This window comes from Plectropomus leopardus, chromosome 14, assembly GCF_026936395.1.
Source record: "Plectropomus leopardus strain MGB_pleo_1.0 chromosome 14, ASM2693639v1, whole genome shotgun sequence".
NCBI classification, from domain to species: domain Eukaryota; kingdom Metazoa; phylum Chordata; class Actinopteri; order Perciformes; family Serranidae; genus Plectropomus; species Plectropomus leopardus.
The window spans coordinates 31,655,174-31,679,013 of NC_142189.1; the positions used below are offsets into that span (position 1 = coordinate 31,655,174).

Consider the following 23,840-nt stretch of genomic DNA (forward strand, 5'->3'; position numbering starts at 1 on the left):
ACAAAAGGTAAAAATAAATAAATAAATACATAAAATGATAATATTAATTAAAAAAAAGTAAGAAAAATAATCAAACTGTAAGTATGAGGTACAGGAAAGGATAACAGCACAAAGTAGAAAAATAAATATGTAAAGAAGAATAAAATGATATGAAGTAGTGAAAGTGTGAAACAGTCTAAAAATATATAAGTAAATAGTCAATAGATAAATAAAATTAAAAAAAAAAAAGCCAAACTAAATAGGAAGGTCTTACTATGTGGATAGTAGTTACGCAGCCTTAAAAAGACAGATAGAAAAAATGAAATAAATAAGAAATGCAAATAGCCTAAATAAGTGAAATACTCAAACTGTAAATAAGAGTTAAATGGATAGGATAACAGGATAACAGCACAAAGTAAATAAATAAACAAATATTAAAAATAAAATGATATAGGAAGTAGTAAAACTCTGAAATGGACTAAAATGTGTAAATAAGTAGTCAATCGTTAAATAAAGTTCTATTAAATTTGCCTTTAAAATGTTCAGTGTTGCCAGATTGGGCAGGTAGTTGTTGTCCGGCAGCACTGATGATTCCATGTGTGGATAGTAGTGATGCAGCCTTTGTTTTCTGCTTTATGATTGGTGGATTTTCACAGAGAGCAGATCTGAAGTCAGTTTCAGCATCAATACAGCAGAGCAGTAACACATGAATGTTTGGATGAGTTATGCAACAGAATAATGTCTGACCTGTTTCGAACAGGAGGTCAGTAACTTTTATAAGAACTACATGAACCTGAAAAAGTTGGCAAAGTTTTATCACAGTGGCTCTCACAGTGAGAGGCAGCGCACATGACACACACACACACACACAGCCGCTGAGGAGGACACATGACACACACAGCAGTGTGATGATGGAGCTGCAGCCTGTGAAGGACATTCCTGTTGAGACATCTTCCCATGGACTGAAGTCTTGGGCAGAGGACACCACCACACAGACTGACCAACATCACCATCCTGAGACCTCAGTTAGAAATTAAAAAATACTACCATCAAACCCAGAATGCAAAGTAGAGGACGTGTCCAAGAACTGTTTTATAATGATAAAATTATAATGAATTTTTTTTCACTATGAAAGTCCTGCAACATTGAGTCAGAATTTAAAAAACTAAAACTTATCTTTAAATTTTTCATCGTATGCTGTGTTTATTTTAGAGGAAAGAAAAGTACTAAGAACATTTGATTTAACCTGAAACTCTAAAACCTTTAACTCTGAAACCTGAGAAAATAAGTTGAAAAGATACTGAGCAATTTAGCAAGAAATGTCTTGCATGAATTGCAAAAAAAGGAAAATGTGAATGTAATAACATAAAATTATATTGATAATATAACTAAATACTAAAAAAAGAAAACAATGAGAATAAAATGGTAGTTGAGATAGCTACAGAAAAAAAAATATATATATATTTAGGACTTAAATGTCTTTTTTTTATGTGTGTCATTTTTTATTTTTCTTTGTTTTTGCTTATTTTTTGGTCATTTTTTCTAATCATCAGCTGATATTATCTTAACACAGATATTTTTTAACAGTTGTATATATATATATTTAGGCTGATAAGTAACAAGACATATCAATATAAACATGCTCAAGTTGTGTTGAGGTCATTTGGAAACACTGTCTCAATTTACATATAATGTTTGTCCACCAGAAAGCACTGGCAGCGAGGCTGGGCCCTCAGGGGCCTCTAACATACAGGTTCACCATGGCAATTTTATGTGCAACTGACAGTTTGTTAGTTTGAATTGCAAATATTTTTTTGGGCACCAAAATAGTGTTCGATATTTCAACGTTTTTTTTCCCCTTCTCCCAAGATGAAAATATGAAAACGAATCCAAGATGCTATTTGCAAAGTTAAATAGGCCTGTTCATTAAAACAAAACAAAAACAAAACAATAAAAAATAATATACAGTACACAACATGCATGGTAGGATAGCTGCTACTCATGAATCATTGCAAATGTGTGCTAACTAGTGCTAAATCTCCATGTGGCACTTGTACATACCAGGAAGTTGAATAAACGTTACTAGGTTAACATTTAGATAAACTACTACTGAAAGATACTGACCAGTTTGTTGTAGGCTATCTCTGTGTACAGACATTCTTGTGAGCAACAACGGATTGTTTTTGTGAACTTTTTGAGACTCCATTTCCATCACAGATTTGCGCAAAACTTGAGTGAAATGTCAATAAAACACAACTGCGAGATGACTGTGTTTCCACTGAGTAATGTTCTGTGACTTTAAGAAGCATAGTGATGGATGTTCAAAACATTAGCAGCTTTATTTCTATTGCAGCCACCACACGAGCCAACACTATTTCCAATCCAAGGCCATGTAGGCGCGTTATGGAGCTGGGAGGTGATAGTCCACAATTTCACAGAGGAATTGTGGATTCAAAACTTTCGGATGATCCGCTCAACTTTTGAAGAGTTATGTGATGCAATAACAGCTTTTGTAGCTCCTACAGTGTCATGAGGGAGCCAGTTCCTGCCGACAAGCACATAGCCATAGAATCATGTGACTTAGAAAAGCCAAAAAAGTGTTTCTATTGAAAAATGTTTTTCAGCAGTCATATCTGCATGTTAGCATTTTTTCAGAGAGACTTAAAAAAAATGCAAACCTATCCTTTAAGGAAAGCTTCTCACCGGTATGCGTGGTACAGGAGCAACGTTTACTCGGGATAAAAGGAGAACTGAATGAGAAGTAAAATAATTAAAGGTCAGAGCAGGCAGAGAGGTCACAGCGTGCTCTGAGTAAGCAGAGGTGACGTTTGTGTCCAGGCTGTGGCCTTCCACTCGATTAGACAGCCCGCTGTCTGATTAATAATGAGAATGGGCTCAAATGCCGGCAGACACAGCCATGCTAAATGTGCTAATGGCATTCGTCTTCACTCCAGAGCTTCACGTTAATCCTGAGAATGAGCGCGGCTGCTGTTAGCCGCAGACATGCTAACTGGACTAATAGCATTCTCCTCCAGCCACCACGCTTTCACCCCAGACCCTCAGTCTCTCTGTGAAGACAGCGGCCCTTCACATGTGCAGCTGGAAAGAACAGAGGCTGAGTCAGTGCTGCGATGAGTCAAAGCTGTTAGACTTCAGCTTTTCTCCTCTCAGACAGATCATCTCCAACAAGCATGTCATGCTTCAACCACATGAACTCTAGTCAGTCAAAACTACAGGTACATGAATTTTAGATGGCTGGTGACGGCACATTGTGTCATCAGGATAAACTATACTTCACTGCACACATGATGAAAAGTATGAATATGGAGTTTTCAGGACACATGACCTTTTATCACACAGTTACGAGGACTTGTTTATGGTCAGTGGAAGCCAGAAAATGTGGAAAAGGGATTATTGTCAAACATGTCTATGCTATTAGAGTCTGTAAGTTGATTTCACCATTCATTGTAAAATACATAGATGAATAAAAATTCAAGATTAAATCAAAATATCATCATGCAAACTAAGTGCAAAACATCATTTAACATTTTGCAGAGATTTTAACTAAATTATCAAGATCAAAACATTAAGGTGAAAAACTGTCAAATGGCTGCCAAACAAACACTGTAAAATTATAGTTAAACACACTGATTCAAATTAAGTCAAAAACAAACAAAAACAAATTACAGAAATTGTCTTTCAAATTTTTGCTGAGAAATCAATTATCAAGTTTTCCTTAACTATTACGATAAAAATCTTTCAGTAAAGTAAATTTTTTCAAATGTGCCAAAAAATAATTAAAGCTTTTGCAGAGAAACATTATTGTTTATATGTTTTTTCCCTAAATTATTACAATCAAAAACCTTAGCTAAAGTAAAAAAAAAACAAAAAAAAAACAACTGTCAAACAAACAAATGAAATTAAAGATAAGCATCCAAATTTAAATAAAGTAAAAACATAAAATAAATTTAAAAAAAGAAATATCAACTAAGGTTTTGCTGAGAAGAACTGTTATTTTATCATTTTTTTCATAAATAATTATGATAAAGCATCTTCAATAAAGTTAAAAAAAATGGTCAAAAGATTAGCAGCACTGGCTGTCCAAAAAATACTGCAAAATTGACGTAAAATATTCTAATTCAAAAGAATGCTTAAAAAATGTATCCCAAAAAATATGATTAAAGGTTTTTCAAGAAAACAATGTTGATTTACAGCAGATGCTAAAAAATTAAGTTAAAAATCGTAATTCAAATAAAGTGCAAAACCACTAAATTTATAGAAATGACTATGAAAGGTTTTGCAGAGTGCTTTAGAAAACAGTCTGTAGTTAGACATTAGGGAAATAAGCTGTATTTTACATTAAAAAAAAAAAAATCAGATAGCCTAAACAAAATAAATGACATAGCTCCACAGTTCTTTTATTGAATTTATGAGATTTGGGGCCTCATGCATGAAATGATAGACAAACAAGTTTCCTCTTATTTGTCTTTGTATCCACAATTTGTTCTTGCTGTGTTTGTTGCTTTGTTTTTTTTTTTTTAGATTTTCCTGTAACATCAGTCCTTACCATGAATTTACCACATTTACTTTAAGTTTATTCAACAGTACTTCAGTTTCACTACTGCAGAAGTTTTTTTCTTTCAGCCTTTGTTTGGTGTCATGTCTTCAGTCTTGTTCATGTGTCAGAGTCTTTGCACTAAACCTGCCCTTAAATAGTGTTTAGTCCTCAGTCACCTGTCAGCACAGGTGACTGATGATTATTGAGCTCACCTCCTTAGAGCACATTTGGATAACTGAGTACATTTGGTGCACCTGGAGTTGACTTCTCCTATATTCTCTCTTACCAGAAAATTAAGAGAAAAAAAAGATAATTTTAGGAGAAAATTGCTGCATGAGGCCCATTGTGTCATTATGATTAAATATACTCTGCTACACACATAGTAAAATAAAAAGTGTGGATATGTTTTGCATGACACTTGGATTTTTTTCATTCAGCTATGATAACTTGCCTTTTGTTTTTACAACCTCTTTTGTAACCATCATTTAAAGTATAAAAGGGATCACTGTCTTACATTTTGCAGACACATTTCTCAAGGATATTTCAAGTATCTATACGTTGATTTCACTATATGCTGTAAAAATAAATATAAATAAAAATTAAAGCAAAATATCCTCATTAAATTAAAGTGCAAATACAATACATTTAATAAAATGAAATAAAATAAAAATAATTCATTAAAGGTTTTGTAGAGAAACACTGTTATTTCTTAGACTATCCTAAATTCTTACAATCAAAGACCCTTTAATAAAGTGAAAAACAGCTGAACAGAAGAAAAACAAAACAACACCCAAATGAATGGCAGCAGTGTCTGCCTAACAAAAAAAACTTAAAATTAAAGTTAAATATCCAAATTCACAGGAAGTCCACAATAAATTTACAGAAATGTTCATTAAAGGTTTTGCAGAGTGTTGTATTTCAGTAAAATCTACAACACTACAGCATGCTTTGGAAAATTGTCTGTACAACGTAAATCAGGTGCATATTGAATTTTTTTTTCATATCACATAAACAAAATAAAGGACAAACATGCCACTTTCAGTCTGTTTTTTTAACTTTTGAATTTTTCAGATTAAAACTAAATTTCAGAATGCTCTCCTTGCCCAGCAAACAAGCCAACTATCAATGCTTGTCGCACATTTGGTTATAATCTCATAAAAAAAATCTAGTAGAAAAAAACATACTTATGGACAAATTAGCAACTGACCAAAGTAAAAATTAAGTTTTTTAGTTTTTTATTCTATCTCAGAAGAGTCCACATTGACTATGGGTGTGATTCGGTTAACCTCTGTTTGTTCTGGACAGAACATGACCTGACCTTAATGTTATTTACACAAGGTTCATATTATCATGGCTGGATTAACCTTTTAGTGGGCCCGGGGCAAAATCTTTTATCTGGGCCCCATTTATCCCCCTTGACCCCCCATCCTCGCTGTGTGAATCAGTTTTGAGGTTTAGTAACCCTTTAAACGCCTGGGGCAACATCTCTTCACTTCTGCTGCTTTCAGGCACCTTTCACAAGAATTAAAACCTTTGAACCCTGAGCAAAGTGGTGCAATTTTGTTCAAAAACAAAAAAGGGAAAAGGGCAATGGGTAACTTGGTAATACATGTTTAAAAAAAAAAAAAAAAAAAAAAAATCAAAAAGCTAGGGAAATGTGTCGGGAAAAAGAAAAAAGCTAGGGAAAACTGTGGTTTTTAAAAAAAATTATTATAATTATGTATGTAAAATTATGTTACAAAAAATTTGTTTTTTAATGCATCATTTCATTGTTATTTTTAAAACAGTCTGTTTTCTTTTCTTTAAAAAAATAATTTTCAGGTATTTGTTCTTGTGCTCGTACTAATTTCTTGCTAATTTTTGGGTCCTTTCGGTTCCTCTTTCATTGTTCATTGCCTTCTTCTCATGTTTTTAAACGAAATCAAGATAATTTGCACATGTTTCAAAGGGTTAAACTATAACACACAACTCAACCTCTAGCTATATCACAGACCCGACTTCTGTCATTAGGATTTCTAAATGGAAATTTTTGCGAAGATGCCATTTATTGCTATGTATGTATAATTTTTTGCCAGGTCATTCTCGTTTCTTTCTTTTTCTTTCTTTCTTTACTTCTTTCTCTATTTAAAAAAAAAACAACTCATTTTCAGGCAATTTTCTTGTACTTTTTACGAATTTTTACTAATTTTTGCTCATTTTTTCTCTCGTTGCTCATTGCCTTTTTCCGTGTTTTTGAAAGAAATTAACCAAATTTGCTCAGGTTTTAACGGATTAAACAACAAAAACAAAACAAACAAACAAGTGAAACATGTTAATTTCTGATACGTCACCATAAATACACTATAGTTGGTAGAGATGTCAGCAATTTTATTTAAACTCTATTCTTTGAAGTCTCTATAAGTTGACACAAAGAATTTGTATGTCGTGTGTCATGTTTTCTCCCTCTCATACGCATCCATATGCTTGCGCACACACGCACACACACACACACACACACGCACACACACACACACACTTGCACACAACCATCCCTGCACAGTGTCTCATGTTTGCCTGTAAACAAGCAGAAAGACACACGAGCAAACACATCCACACCCCCATTCCACTTGAGAGCACATATAGAGCATGAGAGAAAAATTGTACAGTAATTTTACACAATAAGAGTCCAGCACATGTCCTCCCCCTCCACAGCCTGTGGGCAAACTAGCTGTTCAGGACTTCCATTAGCTCATCCGTTCACAGAAAACATGTGTCCATCTGCTCCGGGTCCTTTGTTGTGAAGAAAGCCAAGCTGTTTTCTTTTTTTTTTGTTGTTGTTATTGTTTTCTTTTTTCGTCTCCTGTCCGTCCACTCTAAAAACAGCAACACTGGCAGCACGGAGACCAGCCTCGCAGGAGATTTTTTTTTTTTTTTTCAGCATTGAATTCAAAAGATTGTCATCGTAATGCTGGAATGTCTTACTACTACAATCTACGCTTAGATAATGGTACTGTACTTTAGAGCCTCAGAAAAGATCGTAAAGAGTCCACTTCTGTTTTTGGTTCTCCTTGTTCTTCTTAATCTAAAAAAAGTACAAGATGATTTGTTTTAAAGTCTACTCACTAGATAGAAGTTAAACCCTGTGAAAATATTGAGATTCTTGGTAAAGGCACAATATTCAGCCATGAGGAGAGAGCACACTGCTACTATTGTGTCCTGTAGAAGCCTATCTGGTTTTGCTGCTTTTTTTGTTGAAAGCCCTGATAAGACAAGCCATCCACCTTTGTCCTAACACTCAAGTTGCCATGACTAAACTGCAAAAGTTTGTCCTAAACTGGGGAAACTTTGAGGATGAAAAAATGGTTAACCATAACCACATAAATTTTGTATCTGATTATGTCTTCTTCTTTTCTATTTTTGTAGTTTTGGTCATTGTCATTTCTACCAGTAATACTATCAAGAAAAGTGAGACCATTGCTAACATTTTTTTTTGAGAATAGGTTTTTTTTTCTCCCTAAAGACTGAATTTGGTTACTTCCAACAAGTTCCCATCCAAGTTCCTTGTCAACATGTTACCCACTGGATATCCTCCTGTGTCTGCTGTTGACATTCCAAGATGCCACAACCAAAGCAGTTCGTTACCAAAAGCATATGGTTTTAGGATTAGACAACAAAAGCAGGTGGTTAGGTTTAGAAAAAAAACATTATGGTTTTGCACTACATTTTTACGGTAAGTGAACAGCGAGCTTCCATGTGAAAGTCTAGGGTTTGTTGGACCCATCCACTACCATCCTGACTGACAGGGACTTTCCAGCTCCTTATATAACGGCATCCAGCGGCGTATCATACAACCATGACCTGTGCTGCCCACCTGCATATGAACTAATGCTCCCTGTACGCATAACATACTGCCACACCAGGTGCTGTCCAGCCAAACGGTGGTGATCATAACACTGCAAAAGGTTCGCAGACACTGCAACCTGATGATGCCCAGCAGTGTATCATGCTGCCGTGAAAGGCGGCTAAGCATATAAACTTACTCAGTGACCAGGAAAATAGAGGCCTTGCTATGCCAAAAGAGGTGAACTATGCTTACCATTGGCAAATGTCTCCACCAAAGTCAGTAACTCTAAATCCTCATTTCTTAGCAGTGAGCAGATGACAGAGAAAGCCAACCAAATTTGTATATCACAAAGACGGTATAGTTTATGGGCTTTAAACAAGATTCAGTAAAGTTAAACAATGAAAAAACTAGAACACAAAGAAACCTCATAATAATATTTGCTAAGGCCAACACTCCAAGCCCTGACACACCAAGCCAATGGATGGCCATTGGTCAATGTTGGGCCACTGGTGAACATCTGTCGCCCTTGTCTTCGCAATGTATCTCAAACCATACACCCTTGTCGGCCCTTGTTGGCTATTTTCAGCCAATTTATAATATTCAACCATCTATGGGCTAAAGTCAAGATAGACTGCAATCAAAATGAGCTTATTATTTAAAGTAAGATTAGCCATCAAGATCTTGAACAGAAACGTCTGGTGTTTTTCTGTTCTGAATTCACTGGTAAATATGCTTTGTTTCTCCAAAAATGGATTGTGTTATTAATGTGCTAACTGGCTAACTAGTGCCATGACAGTCTTCTGGTTTTCCTTTTTGAATGAAGATTACAGATGACCACCATTTGCTGGTATGGAAAGTTATTTCCTCTCATGCAAAAGCAGAATGTACATGTTGGTTGGCCATCTGTTGTGGTTGTTGCAGTGTATTCATGTGTAACTTCTTGGAATAGACACAGGCAAGGTGACGCAACAGTGAGCTTCTATCACCCCTAGTTCTTTGATGTTGGTTTGGTGTGTCCGGACCTTTAGGTCCATCAAAAATGCTAGAGGTATCAGCTGACTCTCGCCAGAACAAGGAATTAAACAAACATACAATGTGTCTCAGTCTATCTCTGTGGGCTCCCTCTCCTGTCAATGGTAATGTGCTGAAAGTGTTAAGTGGCTAAGAACAGCTCCCAAGATATCATGTTCAAATTGGACGAAATTGTACCTCATAATTTAAGCTTAATTTGAGCATGCAGTTCCAATGCAGGAAGTATGGTCTAGGGTATAGAGTTTAGGGTGACTTTGATGCAATTAACAATTACCTTTTTGTCAACTCTAACCATGATCTTTCCCTAGCCTTAATCACAACCTGTCACGTGCAAATATTGTAGAAAGGAAGAACTTTTAGAAAATGGCATTGAATGTAGAAACGTCTTTAAACATAACAGACTTCTTATCTGGTTAGGCTGAGAACCATCCAGATGTACTGTGGATAACTGGGGAAGTGTTACCCAGTTTAATGGATCCTGGTTCCAACTGGGTCTGTTTGTGGCTTAAATACCATGATGTCATGTGCCAAACAAGGTTATAACTAAAAACAATGCTTGTGGATGAGGTGATAATGGTTTGATATAGGGCTGAACGATAATTCGATTTTATCAATTAATTCGAATTTGTGGTTCAGGGTGATTTTTAAAAACGATTTTTGCCTCTGCCATACGCTCCCAAAAAAGACAGTCTGGTCATTCATTTGGAACCGGTTTCGGTTTTGCGGCGTCAGATCTCGGACAAACCACAGTCCGCTGCAAAGTGTATTTAAAGGCTGTTGCAACTAAAGGCAGCAGCGTTACCACTTTGTTTCAACATCTCAAACAGTGGCAGCAGCCAAGGGGGACAATGTGTCTAACTCTGGGATGCATGAGGCTGCGTCAGCCCACAAACAGCCGGTAAAAAGCAGCCAACATTAGTGGAAGCATTTTCCCGCTGGGTCCTTTATGACGGGACAGCGACCCGCTACAAATCTGCTGTGTTTCCTTCCAATGTTAACGAGACTAGAGACCCAACGCCAGGCCTAAACGTTAGCGAGGTTTGCGTAGGACGGCAAAGTACACTGTATCCCCCCCTTAGGAGGTAGATGCAAACTTGCCAACCCTCCCGATTTTCTTGGGACACCCCCGTTTTTCCCTGCCCTCTCCCGGCATCCCATCTCTCCAGAATTTCTCCCGATTTAGAGCCCCTGATCACATAATCCCATGGAGGAGCGGGGCTCAAGTCCGCCCCAACATACGAAAAAGGGAAATTTGACAGAACATCCAACCAGAGGCGCCACAACGGGGTAGGCAAGGTAGGCAATTGCCTAGGCCCTTGAACTGGAAGGGGGCCCCCAGAGACAGCTGACATTTGGTCCATATCAACAAAACTCACACGACTTGAAACCCCCTTAGAGACACTGCAACAACACATTGGGAATCTCCCTTATGGAGCCCCCTCCTAGCGGCTTGCTGCTGCTGGTGTCAAACACATGTTGAAAAATGAAGCACATCTATCCTTCAGGGAATGCGAAAAGAAAAAAAAAAAACAAGAGGAGGATGAAAGGGTACAGGGCCTAATGTCTAAAAACTAGTGTCTAAAAACGCCCCTGCATCCAACAGCACCTGGTTAGAGAATAAATACTGAAAATGCACAAAAATAGTTATTGTTTTGTTTTTATGAAATGTGCCTGAATACAGACTGTGTGCCAGGTGTGTGTGCACATTTGGATGCTAGAGCGCAGCTCGTGCCACACATTCCTATCTGAGCCAAAGTAACTGAGTCCAAGTGATTAATTTGACTATTTTAAAAGACTGCCAAAAAGTGTGCCTTATAAAAACAAACATTACACCTGGCTGATCACACAGCTGATCGATAGATCCATCAGAGCAGACAGAGAGACGCACTGACAGACCTCTCATCCAGCTGCTCTCTGCTGCTCTCCCTGTTATCAGGGGCAGATTTAGTGATTTTGGGGCCTGATGCCTCAGCACACCTGCCTTGCTTTGATTTCACCCATTCTGTAACAGTGATGATGGGCTGTTGGCAGCTGTAGAAGAAGTTCTGCTGTACTCTAAACCCTCAATGTAACTAATATAGACTTGTGCAGGTGATGTAGACACTGAAAGCTGTTACTGACACAGTCATGCTGCATATTGCTAAAGATACGATACAAATGAATTCAGGTAAATATGTTTTGTGAAATTACGGCAGCCTTCAGTGATAAAGACAAGTTTGCAGCTTGCACTTTAACCCCAAAAGGGAAATTCAGTTTACTATATTAACAGAAGGGAATTTCAGTTTGCCTTTTTACTGTTAAAATCAAAAGCAAAACTTGTTTTGAGTAATTTCTTTGTCTTTTGTAGTTTGTTTTAAGAAAGGAAATTTTTTTAAATTAAAATTGTAAATCGGGTGTGGTGTGAAAAAATCGGAGATTTTATTTTAAGGCCATATGGCCAGGTCCTAGTTTGGCAGGTATTAACTATCCATGGATTGACATTTTGATATCAGAATCCAAAATATAATGAGCCCTTAACATGGATGCAAAATGGATTCTTCAAGATGAACACTTTTAAGAAAAGAATGCTTTCCATATGTCAAAAGATGTTTTCGGTCCAAACAGTTCGGGGATCCCCTGACAAGAATTGCCCATTCGGGAGCTCTGTACTGTCAAGGGTTTTTTTTGTGTTTGCATTCGTTCCACCAATAGGAAAACTGACGTAACATTTATTGGCTGGCAGTTAGTGTAGCAACGTCATGCTATCAAAGATCCTTACATATCGCTTTGATAAGTTGAAATCATGTATTTCCGTCTGTGCATATATGCTTAATAAAGTCTGGACTTCCTTGTTGGTCCATTTGTCCATGTTTTCTTCTTTTTTCTATTAAGGGCTGTTTATGATTTGTGTCTGCTGTTTGCACAGCAAACAGATTTTTTAAAATGGTGCTTGCCAGTGCTGCATTGTGCTTGACCAATCAACATACACTTACGTCTGGACTAATCAGCAGACAATTACATTAATAAGGGTCCTCTTGGGGTGGTAGAGTACCTTCTCTGAAATATTAGCTACATAAAGTACCTCAAAATGCAGTTCTAAGAGTTGTAATCATTCCTAGTTGGCAGTGTGGACACAATAAATAAAGGTTTTCTACAGTTATGTTCATGGAATCATGAAAAAGTTCCTCCAATCTGAAAACATCATAAGAATATACAGGAAATGCTCAAGAAACATTTAGATGGAATGACCTGGCCACAATTCGTTAAGACATACAATACATTCTACAAACAACTTTGAAATGAATACAAATGCAGCATCCATTAGGTCAGACCATCAACCTTGGTAATGCAGAGCTCTGGCGTTAAAGAACAGCACACTACAGGGTCATGGATACGTGACGCTAGGAGTTGTGGTGGCTGTTAGTGCCAACATTGTACTTACAGTGAGTGGTTTCAAACTTTCTGGTCATTGATTGTATATGTGCACGTCCCTTTTAGACAATCTGTGCCTTAGCCCTGCTTCGGTTTATGTAAGTGGTTGTGGCCAATAAATGTAAAGACATATTCAAGGACAAACTAGAACAAAAGAGTGGACAAAGAATGTAATGATTCCAGTCAGATCATGAGGACTTTCTGAATGTTATGATAACCTATAGTACCTATTGTAGCTTTTGGAAGGGGACTGGGGGAATACGTTTCATAAGAGCACTGTTTGTCCTTCCAATAGAGCTTTACAGACTTAGAGAATCTACATGACAAACTGCAGAAGCTGTTCTGGAGGATTTTGGAGGAAGACCACATCACTAACATGCAATGTGTAGGTTTTTTTCTGTTTGTGTAGATGTTGGAGTTGCCCAGGTGAAAGAAATGTCCTCACATAAAAACATAACACATGAACTTGGACTACCACAGATTATGTGGAAGAAGGAGCCCCTTCTGTCCAACATGGGGATAAGGATCTTTACAGAATGCTTCTACCTTTCTTGTCAATAGCTATTATATAACCTTTATTTTAGCAGGTAGTCTTTATCAGATCTCTTTTGCAAGACGTATAGCAGAGGGGGAAAAAAAAGAAAAGCTGTGTATCTTCTTTTGCTATACTTTAGTTTCCTGTACCTGTAGTAAAGCTTAATCCTTTTCTTTATGTAACACGTCATTGGACAGGCTGGAGAATGCTGCTAAATTATAGATTACATCCAATGGCAATGTTTTTCTGTGCATGGCATCTATGATATGATTTGGGCAAGACTGTAATATTAGTTTATGTGCCATACCCACAGAGTGGTTATGGTTAGGAAACTAAAACACTTGGTATAGGCAAATAAAGGCTAATGAAAGGTGGCAGGAATTGATAAAAAGGACAATTGTTAATTTCAGGTCTGTAACAGAATACCAACTCTAGTCTTTTGTGTAAAACTCTAGTCTTTTGTGACTTGCGACATGCTCATCCATGTCCCTTGCCTTTCCACCCTCACTGTCGCCTTACTATAAACTGTAAAGGACACTACCTCCTTCGTTGGCACTGAACATCATTTGTAAGGTGAGGAACTGTCTATGAACATATTTCTGAGGGATATTGGGCCATCTATTACACTTTGCATGATGATAACTGTTGGCATTGGTCGTACCTACTCTGTCTGTCCCACCACAAGTTTGTCTTCAAAAACATATTTTGAGCCTGACTGTAGGACTGGAGCTGGAGCAAGCTTGAACTTAGGTTTTACAACTGATCCCTAACCCTGACATAAGCCTTGATAATGAGCTGAAAGGGAACCCCCTGAAAAATAAATTAGAGTAACACTGACCTCATACTTTCCGTTTAATTATTTAACACATTAAGGTGGATGAACCTCTGTTCAATTCTAACAGTTAGATACAGTTTAACTTCATCTGACCAAAATCTTCACTAATAGTCTGTAACACTAGGTTTTTCAATGCTATCAGCAAGTTTTATCAGGGCTTGAAATTTTGAATGTAATTTTGAAAGCATGGTGACATCATTGGTCATTCTTTACCTGATTTCTTTTAAAGAAAATTACATTGTACATGCTCACAGACGCTGTGAGAATATCGTAGATACAAATTTGACTACATTTTGATTTTGAGAAATTAGTGGAGTTCCAATTAACATCTGTCCTGTACTTACCTTATATGCAATGATTGTTCGAAAGCATACAGTATAATGATTATAATACAGGTGGCTCAGTAGAGCCATGCAAAGCTCTTTTTTTTTTACAGAAAGGAAAAGAAATTTGTCAAAAAATACCATGTCACGAAAAGCAATCTGACATGTTTGTTAGCTTACAGATGGCTGTCAGAGAAGGATTTCAACATAATGCATATCCAACTCCACAGAAATGACCTCAGTCAGTGCGCTGAGCTTAAATCAAATCAGGACTACCTTACTATGATGGAATTCAACCAAACATCTTCTGTTGATTAGCTGGATGAGCTTCAGTCACAAGATCATGTTAAAACTGTTATAATTACCTACTTGTTTTGCACTGGGCTTCCTTTTCTCTTGTTTTTTTGACCTTAAGCAAATAAAATTTGTGTTCCATTCACATGCAAAAAGTGAGATAACAGAAGGTAAGAAAAAGATATAGAACAAATGAAAGATCATTGCCTGTAATTTTGGAATCACCAAAGTCTTTTTGGCAAGTTTGAACTTAGAAATATCATACCTTTACGGTGTCTTAAATTCCATTATTTTTATCTATCTATTTTGTATGGATGAGTACAGCAAAAGTGATAGGATTTTTAATAAATTATACCTCTGTTATATATATATATATTTATATATTTTATATATTAAATTGTATTTACATTGTAAAGACATCCAGTACTACTCATTCCAAAACAGGATGTATACAAATGGACTGAACACTCCTTCATTTCATTGCTGTACAAGACCTAGGTAGCTTTTCTATCAAATCATTAGCAGTGATGCTGCCACAGAGGCTCGCTACTGCCACCCTAATGGACATAGTAAAGCCAGTAGACCAGGTTGAAGAAGGTGAACGCGATTGGGAAGACGACACGGGACCACTTGTCTATGGCGTTGACGTCCGTGAGGTCGGGGATCTTGACTTTGAGCTGCGAGGCCCTCCTCCGCAAGCGACCCTTCTTGTGGCCCATTGGCCTGTCAATGGCCGGTCGTCCGTACAGGTCTCGGCTGGTCATGGGCTTGCGGTACTGTATGCTGGCACTGTCGTAAGAGAACATGGTAGCCCGAGGATCGTTGAGAGCGCCCATCATGTCTGCTCCACCCATCTCACTGGTTAGGTTGGTCAGGAGGATGTTACCATGAGCGTCAACCTGAGGAAGTCATCAGATGTCTTTAAACTGAATTTGTAACCAAAACTGAAACTGACAGAAAAGTCAAAGAATGGCTCCTTAATAACAAGCAGCATCTTATTTAGGGACAATGTATGAATGGCGTCATCGACTACTTACAGGCAAGACTTTTTCAAGAATTATTTTTTCTTGATAATTATTCAAGAAAGCATATGGTGATTTGTTTGAAGAGCTGGAAGTCCCAAAACAGCTAAGAGGTTGAATTAGAACAAAACTCCAGGTATTCGTATGCTTAAAATAAATGTTTGTGGGATTGTCTTACAATATCTAACACACCCTCCTTTGACACCTGCATTAAACAATTTTTGAAACAGAATTTTACTCTTTTTCAGTCATCACACAATTACTTCTGTAACTTTTCAATTAGGAAAAGTATAACTTCGGCAACACTTGTAGTTTTTAGTGCTCTCTCAAACAGGAATTTCGGTAGTAATCAGTTAACAACAAATATTCAGAATCATGGGGATAAGGACTGGGGTGGGGGCTCAGCCAGACATTTACTATCCAAATCCCCAAATTAAAAACTGAATACCTACCCAATAAAGGTATATCGGAGTAGTTGAATATGTAGGTCGAGCCCTACTAGTCTGCACCACAACTTTATTGGTAAACTAACAAGTTTTGCTTTGTTGCCATCATCAGGGCCATCTTTACCTGTTTAGCGTATTTACCTTTTCCTGCACCTTGGAAGTAGATGAAGATGTCCTGGAAATTTCTGCTGTACTTTTTGATTGGGAGGTAGCCTTTTGATACCACCATTGATTGGAAACTGCTATCAACACGTTTGCCCATTGACATAGCCAAACAACAGGTCTTTCAACTCAGTAACTTAAAAGAATATTGAATGAGTGTTTCATTGAAGTGAATGCTCAAGTGAATAACTGTGTGCAGGTTGCTTTGGTTTTTGGATTTCTGGTGTGCAAGAACTTGGTAGTAATTGTTAAAACTCAGCTACCATTGTCACATCACTGTGGATCTGGTTCAACCATACGCTTGGAATACTAGCCAAGAATAAGTCTAATTAGATGTTACTGAACCACTTCTATGACCAGATATGCTCTTAAGTGGCACCATGATGTCATTAACTAAGCACAATGAAATCTGCATAGAACCCTTTTCCTACCTGTACTTTGTTGCTCTCTAGTCTGCTCTTATTCTCATTGTTAGACTTGGCAGCCTTTTCTGCAACCTTCTTCTGCAGGTGAGGACCTCGACCGAAGAAGATGTAGTTGACAAAAGCATACTCCAGCAAGGCCAGGAAGACAAAGACAAAGCAACCCATGAGGTAAATGTCAATGGCTTTGACGTAGGGGATCTTGGGTAGAGTCTCCCTAAGGTGGGTATTGATGGTGGTCATGGTCAGCACCGTGGTTATACCTGTTAAAAAACAGAGGGAGGGGACAGTTAGAAGGACACCTTTTGGGTAAGATGGAATGCTGAGGAAAGATGTAAGGCTTTCCCTTATTACAAAACAGCTTTTTTAGATAGGCTGTGACAGTTTTAAAAGGATTGGTGGTCATTTTGAACTACTACAACTGGGAAACTATAGGACTGATTTTCACAAAATCTAATTGAGACACTCATTTCAACATCAGGATGAACAGTAATACTTTGACAGTCAATTAACTTTTTTATCTTGTGCCATCATCAGGTCAAAAATATACTTAGTTTTATTGCCAAAGTAACTGCAAAACTAATGGTATTTCCATCAGTCTAAGCTGTATTTTGTTTCTGTCTGCAGTCTTGTTGCTCTTCATAGTGTAACAATTGACACATAATAAAGAGGCAAGCATGCAAGAAAAAAACATGCATTTAAGTAAGCATATTTATTTTGCCAAGTCAGACAAGGATGGGAAGTCATGTGTTTAGCCCAGTTTGCTGAGACTGAAAGCGGGGTAAACTGCTAAACATGTCTGCATGAACAGTCTTAGAAGTCTTGGCAATTCAATGGAATGTATTAGCAGAATTCAAACCTAAGTGCTTGCCCATGTTTGCTACTTGTATGCAGAAGTGTTTTAAATACTGAAGAGAAAATGGTAGTAAGGTATCCAACACAGGGTTGAGCTGTATTTCTGTGTTCTCTCTAATTGATTTTCAATGTGCAACATCATTAAAACATTTTGTGCGACAAATATATTTTCCATTACTGAAGCTGGACTGTATATTAGGAGCACTATTGAAATATGAATATAGTGTATATGGTGTATCTACTGAAATATAAATATAGTGTATTCAAATATTCAAATATTTAAATATTCATTATAACACACTCTTGGAGCACAGAGTGTATTCTGGGCACAGATGGAGCAGCAGAACATCTGGTGCATTTAAAGTCAACATATGCTATATGTTATAAGACAAAAAAAAGTATCTATTTGTGATTTGAAAGTTGGGTTGAGACATGGCTGAGTTCCTCTCCCTTTGCCTCCACTAAGCCTGATTTATAGGACTATCACAGATGGCTCCTGCTTCATGTAGTGGAATAGATTCCTGTAAAATCTACTAAACTGGCAGTAGTGCGCTCTGACTCACCTCTGGTTCACATACAGACACAACCCAAGTAATGGAAGACTAATAATGGTTATAAACACTGGGATGGATGGCCATTTGACTCGATATGCCTTTGTCGCCTCAGTAACTCAGACCCTTCTAGCAGGCCAGCTGACACAGAAGCTGTAGAATGGAGACTAATGATCATGATGTGACTGCAGGATGGGTGTGTGGTTAGAGTAGCCCAAAGTGATGACAAACAATATTTGGTACTCTGTAATCTTTCACAAAATGTCCAAAAGGAAGTTCATATAAATCCAGAGTTATGACATGGATGATTACTGTAGTTTATTTAAAGCGGCACGAGGAGTATTTCTGTTAGAAATCTAGCCCTAGTTCTTTTTTTCAGCATAACTTCCAACCAGTTGTTATGCAATCCATTGTCACCATCTTAATTTAGCATGTTATTGTACTAACATTAATTAGTACTAAACACAAAGGCTGATTGGATTGTCATAAGTTTTGCAGGTATTTGGACGCAAACCAAAGCATTGGAAATGTTGACCTCACACACACACACACACACACACACACACACACACACACACTCACGCAGGTTCTCATCCCAGCTCGTCACATGGTGCTGCTCTATCAGTGACCTTCCTCGTCTACTCATGACGTTTTAGGTATATTTCTGCGTCAGCTGTCTACGCTCCAGGATGCTGTTACTGCAATGTCAGCAAATGCACATGGTGGGATGATGTCATGGTAGGATCAAGCGGCCTGTTACCGTAATGTCGACAAATGCACATGGTGGGATGACGTCATGGTGGGATCAAGCGGCCTGTTACCGTAATGTTGACAAATGCGCATATGGTGGGATTAAGCAGCATGAGCCTCATGTTTACACAACAGTGCAGACTGTCACGATGATTAGGATTAGGCAAAAAAGTCACGGATGGTTTGGTTTAGGGAAAAGAGCTACATGGTAAGGTTAAGAAAAACAAAACAAAACACACCCACAGACACATGGGAATTAAACTCCAGACTCCTGCAAGAAAGTCAGTTGTTCACATGTTCTCATCTGACGCCGTCCAACTGCATTCCGGTTGGCTCTCTCAGTGCTTTCGGCGTCATGCTCGTATGCTGAAAGCACTGACAGAGCGGCGCTATTTGACGAGCTCGGAGTGAAAACAGGCTGCACACACACATAGATGGAATAATGGCATCATTTCATTTGAGTGATTTCACCTTTAAATTTATTGTGATTAGTGTATTTTTTTGTACCTTAACATATATGGATACATTTGCACGCGTGCACGCACATATACAGAGATATTAGATATAGGTATACACAATCTGAAAATTAAGTACTATATACTGTACCAGTGCTGAATAATGCATTTGACTTTGCTGTTACTTGCAAATGTGGCTCATGTGTGAAGTGAAAATGTAGATTTTTCACTGTACCCACAGTCTTAAGAGCTCCATCACACTGTCAGGGGGAAGTGAGTCTGCCTGCAGGGCTTTTGCTCAGTACACTCTGCCCTCAGGGTGTTTGCAAATGAGCATTCAGACAAGGCAGGCTGTGTTTACAAGCCAATACTCTCCCTAGAGGAATGTATGCTCATGTGCATTTGGAAGCAAGTGCATGATCCTAAAAAAGGTACCAATATATTTTTGGTATAGGTTCAGTACTTGCAAGGTTTATCAGGCGATCTGACATCATTGTAATTATATGATGAAAAGGTTATTAATGAGGACATAGTCATAATTCTTTTGACGGTTATGTTGCAAAAAGTGTAGCTTTCTGCTTTCACTAAAATTAATCATAAGCTTACAAATGTTTATTTGATTTGTTTATCCATCTTGTTTGTCAAGAACTGGATTTTAAAGGATAAGGCTGCCATTACTCTGTATTTTTCTTATTTGTTGTAAAAAAAAAAAAGTACAATGAAAAGACCAAAAGCAAAGATATGTTAGACTGTTTCAATACCTTCTGACTTCCCAGCTAGCACGGGACATTCACACGACATTTGCTGTTTTAAAGAAACATTTAATCTAATTTTTAAAGAATGCTTTAGGGATGTTAATCATTTCAAGTGTTGCCCCTGTGAAGTTAAATGCTGACTAAGACGTAAGGTTTTAACTGCAACATTCTGAGGATGTTTTGTGATGTTGAGAGGTGACAGACCAAAGAATGTCTTTTATAAAACATTCTCACAATGTCACATAAAAACAAAGGGGGGGGCAGTTTCAAAGTAACATTCAGAACATGTTATTGAGGCCTGAGATTACAGAGCATTTTTAAATGAAAATCTAATGTATTGTGATGTTAACAATGTTAACAATACATAAAAACAAAAATTTTTTTCTAGAGAATGTTACCCGAACCCTAAGATACAAAGTACAAGATAGCACAGATTTATTTGTTAAAATTAAGAAAATTTAGTTAAATTTAAAAAATAAATTTAAATTAATGAGAAGAACATTCTGAGAACTAAAGAAAAACTTGCTGCTGAAAACATGAAAAGTAATTGCATTGGTTGCATTGTACCGTTCTCAGAACATTTTCAGAAACAAATACTGCTAGCTGGGTTCCCAACTATGTCTGTGGCTCTTTCACTAATTTCACAGCAATCTAGTTGATGAGATATTCCAGCAAAGACCAGAGTGGGAAACCAGCAGAAAGACCATATAGAGCCATACCTTGCATGACTTAAAATCACATCAGAAAACATAATTACTAATCTGTAAAGAACTGAAAAGCCACTGACCCAATGCTACTCTGGCAGCAGAGGCATCATAGTTGATCCAGAAGGAGACCCAGGAAAGGATGGTGATCAGGGTGGAGGGCATATAGGTTTGCAGGATGAAATAGCCAATGTTCCTCTTCAGCTTAAAGCTCAGGGACAGACGTGGATAAGAGCCTGGCACACACAGGTACAGATATTTATTCAGACTGAAAAGAACGTTGTTAATGTAGTTCAATGAATTACAGAAATATAAAATATGATTTACAGTGAAGAAGACAAGTGATCAGTCATTTAAAATGGTGGAATAGCCACTCACACAGCTGGTGTGACCTGTATTTAAGTTGATTTGGTAGCAGATTTTTGGGTCAGTGCAGCAGCATGGGGATGACTGCTGGTAACATGCCATTTTTATGAGCAATGAACGTACTAATTTTTTATATTGTCTGACAACAGAAAAAGCAAAATATAAGAAAATAAAAACAACTTTATTATGAGTTTAATACATTAATACACATAAGATCAGGGGAACTGAACTGAGGTTTTATGGGCTGGCAGTCAACAGAGGAAACCTGTCAGGTACTTTGCACTTTTTAGTAGATAAAACTCTGCAGACTATCTTACATGTTAATTTTATAATATGTTGTGGTTCTCTGCTATATTCTATATTCACTCTAAAGATATGATCAGGTAAAATGGGACAGCTCGTAAGGTAAGATGTGATCATGTTCGTTTGTTTTTTAAATGGTTAAACCCATTTATCAGTTCAGTCATTAATTGTATGAAATAAAAGAATGTAGCATTTTTTAAACTGCGTTTTAAAAAAATGACAAATCTACCTTGTACCTTATAATTCATTAAGTCATAATGTAACGTATGGCTATTCATTACAAAATATTTTCCACCTTTTTTGCCATGATTTCCCTGTTCTTTTGTTCTTTCTTTTGTTGTGTGTTTCTTGGTTGTCATATTGTGTACAATGGAGTGTTTCTAACACTAATGGAATTCTGGACTATTGTGACGCATATAGACTCACAGCATCATATTTAATATTTCTTAAGTGTCAAAAAGGCGAAAAAATGTCTGAACTGTGCCACTTGCAAGCACAAGTCATAAATCGAAAAACATGCTGGTTCTACTTAAAAAAATGCCCCAGTTTACACGAATACAATAAGCTCAGAACCCTTTCCCATAAGTGTATTGTTAAAATATTTAATTATAGGTCAAACAGTTGACAAAGAGCAGCACCCTCCAACCATTTTTGTTGTTATACTCTTACTGTTTTAGCTACAATACTTTCATCACCAACATGAGAAAATCAACATGCCACATGGCTTTTCTTGCAAGAACTGGGACCAGTACTTTTTGAGTCTTTGCTCTGCCGTAGTGATCTCAAGCCAATAAAAATGATTGTTTTTGTAAAGCACATTTGTAGCAATAACTTGAGAACCCATTATGTGACTGGCTGTTAATATTTAAAGAGCCTTATTTGTCCCATTTTACCTGATGTCCCACATTACCTGACTTCACCCTACAGAAGGTATTCACTCTGGATAAAAAGTATTAAAGATTCTTTAATTGGACTGGATTGAAATTAATTAGTCAATGAAAAAAGTATTTATGTAAAAAAAAGAAGAAAGTGAGCACAGCAGATGGTGAGAATAACATGACTGTCATTGTTCTCATAGAATCAATCCTGTGGAAATATGCGTTATGCTAAACTGGCCATGTTATATACCACTGTTTATAGTATAGTGAATTCTATACTTTTTCATCCCAAACTCCAGAGTTTAAAAGGTTGAACTTACACTTTATGATTATCTTACCTGTGGCAAATACAGCTTTCTTGGAGAGGGTTTGGTAGTCTATGATGGAGAACTGGGGCAGTTCTATGTTCTCCACGCCAGTGACTGAACCCGTGTTGCTTCCTCCTTGCCAGTAGAATTCGATGTCATCAGTGGTGTATCCATCTGAGAACGACAGGGGAACACAATAAGTTTAAACTTAACTCAAACACAAGGACAAGCACATTTTGATCCAGGCAGAATACATCATCTGTGAACAGAGCGGCGTCATGAGTTGACAACTGAGGACGCTTTCACACCTGCTGCGTTTAATTTGGAACTCAGTAGTGTTTTCTCACTTGGTGCAGTTCACCTGGACAGGTGAAAATACTGCAGTCACACTAAAGTCTGTAGAAAATATATGCTCTATATGACTTGAGTTTGTCTCGGAGCAAAATGAAATGCATTTTGTTTGGCTTTCTCACAAACTGTGATGTGATGCACATAATGTGAGACATTTGGGTAAAAGATACTTTGCTGATGGCAGTGAGTGAGTGGTAAATAACCTGCACACAGTGCAGAGCTGCAGACTTTGCAGTGCAACTGTCAGTAGGCGGGTTTCCATTAATCCTAAAATTGCACAAATACAAAATGTGAATATAAAATATGCCTGATGGAAACACATCACTTTTGAAAAAACTTCTATTTATTCCAAACGTTGTTTTAGGCGCTATAAGAGGTGTTATTGCATTAAATAACTCTTAAAAAATTGAGTGGATCATCTGGAAGTTTTGAATCTACGATTCCTCTTTGAAATCGTGAACTATCACCTCCTAGAAATCCCTCATATGTGGCCGCTCCCACGTGTAAGGTGCTCACGTTTCCATTATGGCTCCATAATACGCCTAAATGGCATAAATGTTGTGCTGTGGCTGCAATAGAAATAAAGCTGCTAATGTTTTGAACATCTATCACCATGCTTCTTGGAATGTTATCACCAGAGGAGAAGTCGCAGAACATCATTTAGTGAAAACACAGTCATCTTGCAATTGTGTTTTATCAACAATTTCAAAATATTGTTTAAG

At 37.3% G+C, this 23,840-nt stretch overlaps 1 protein-coding gene across 1 annotated transcript in view; it reads right to left on the reverse strand.

The window, feature by feature from the left end:
* Positions 1-220: 220 nt before the first annotated feature.
* The window catches only part of gabrb1 (gamma-aminobutyric acid type A receptor subunit beta1), a 78,452-nt gene continuing 54,832 nt past the window's right edge, over positions 221-23,840 (reverse strand). The window contains exons 6-9 of the mRNA XM_042500743.2: positions 22,798-22,941; positions 20,996-21,148; positions 16,852-17,105; positions 221-15,689 (exon numbers count right to left, since the gene is read on the reverse strand). Of these exons, the coding sequence (XP_042356677.1) occupies positions 15,348-15,689; positions 16,852-17,105; positions 20,996-21,148; positions 22,798-22,941 (893 nt within the window). The 3' untranslated portion in view covers positions 221-15,347. The remainder of the gene's footprint in view (positions 15,690-16,851; positions 17,106-20,995; positions 21,149-22,797; positions 22,942-23,840) is intronic.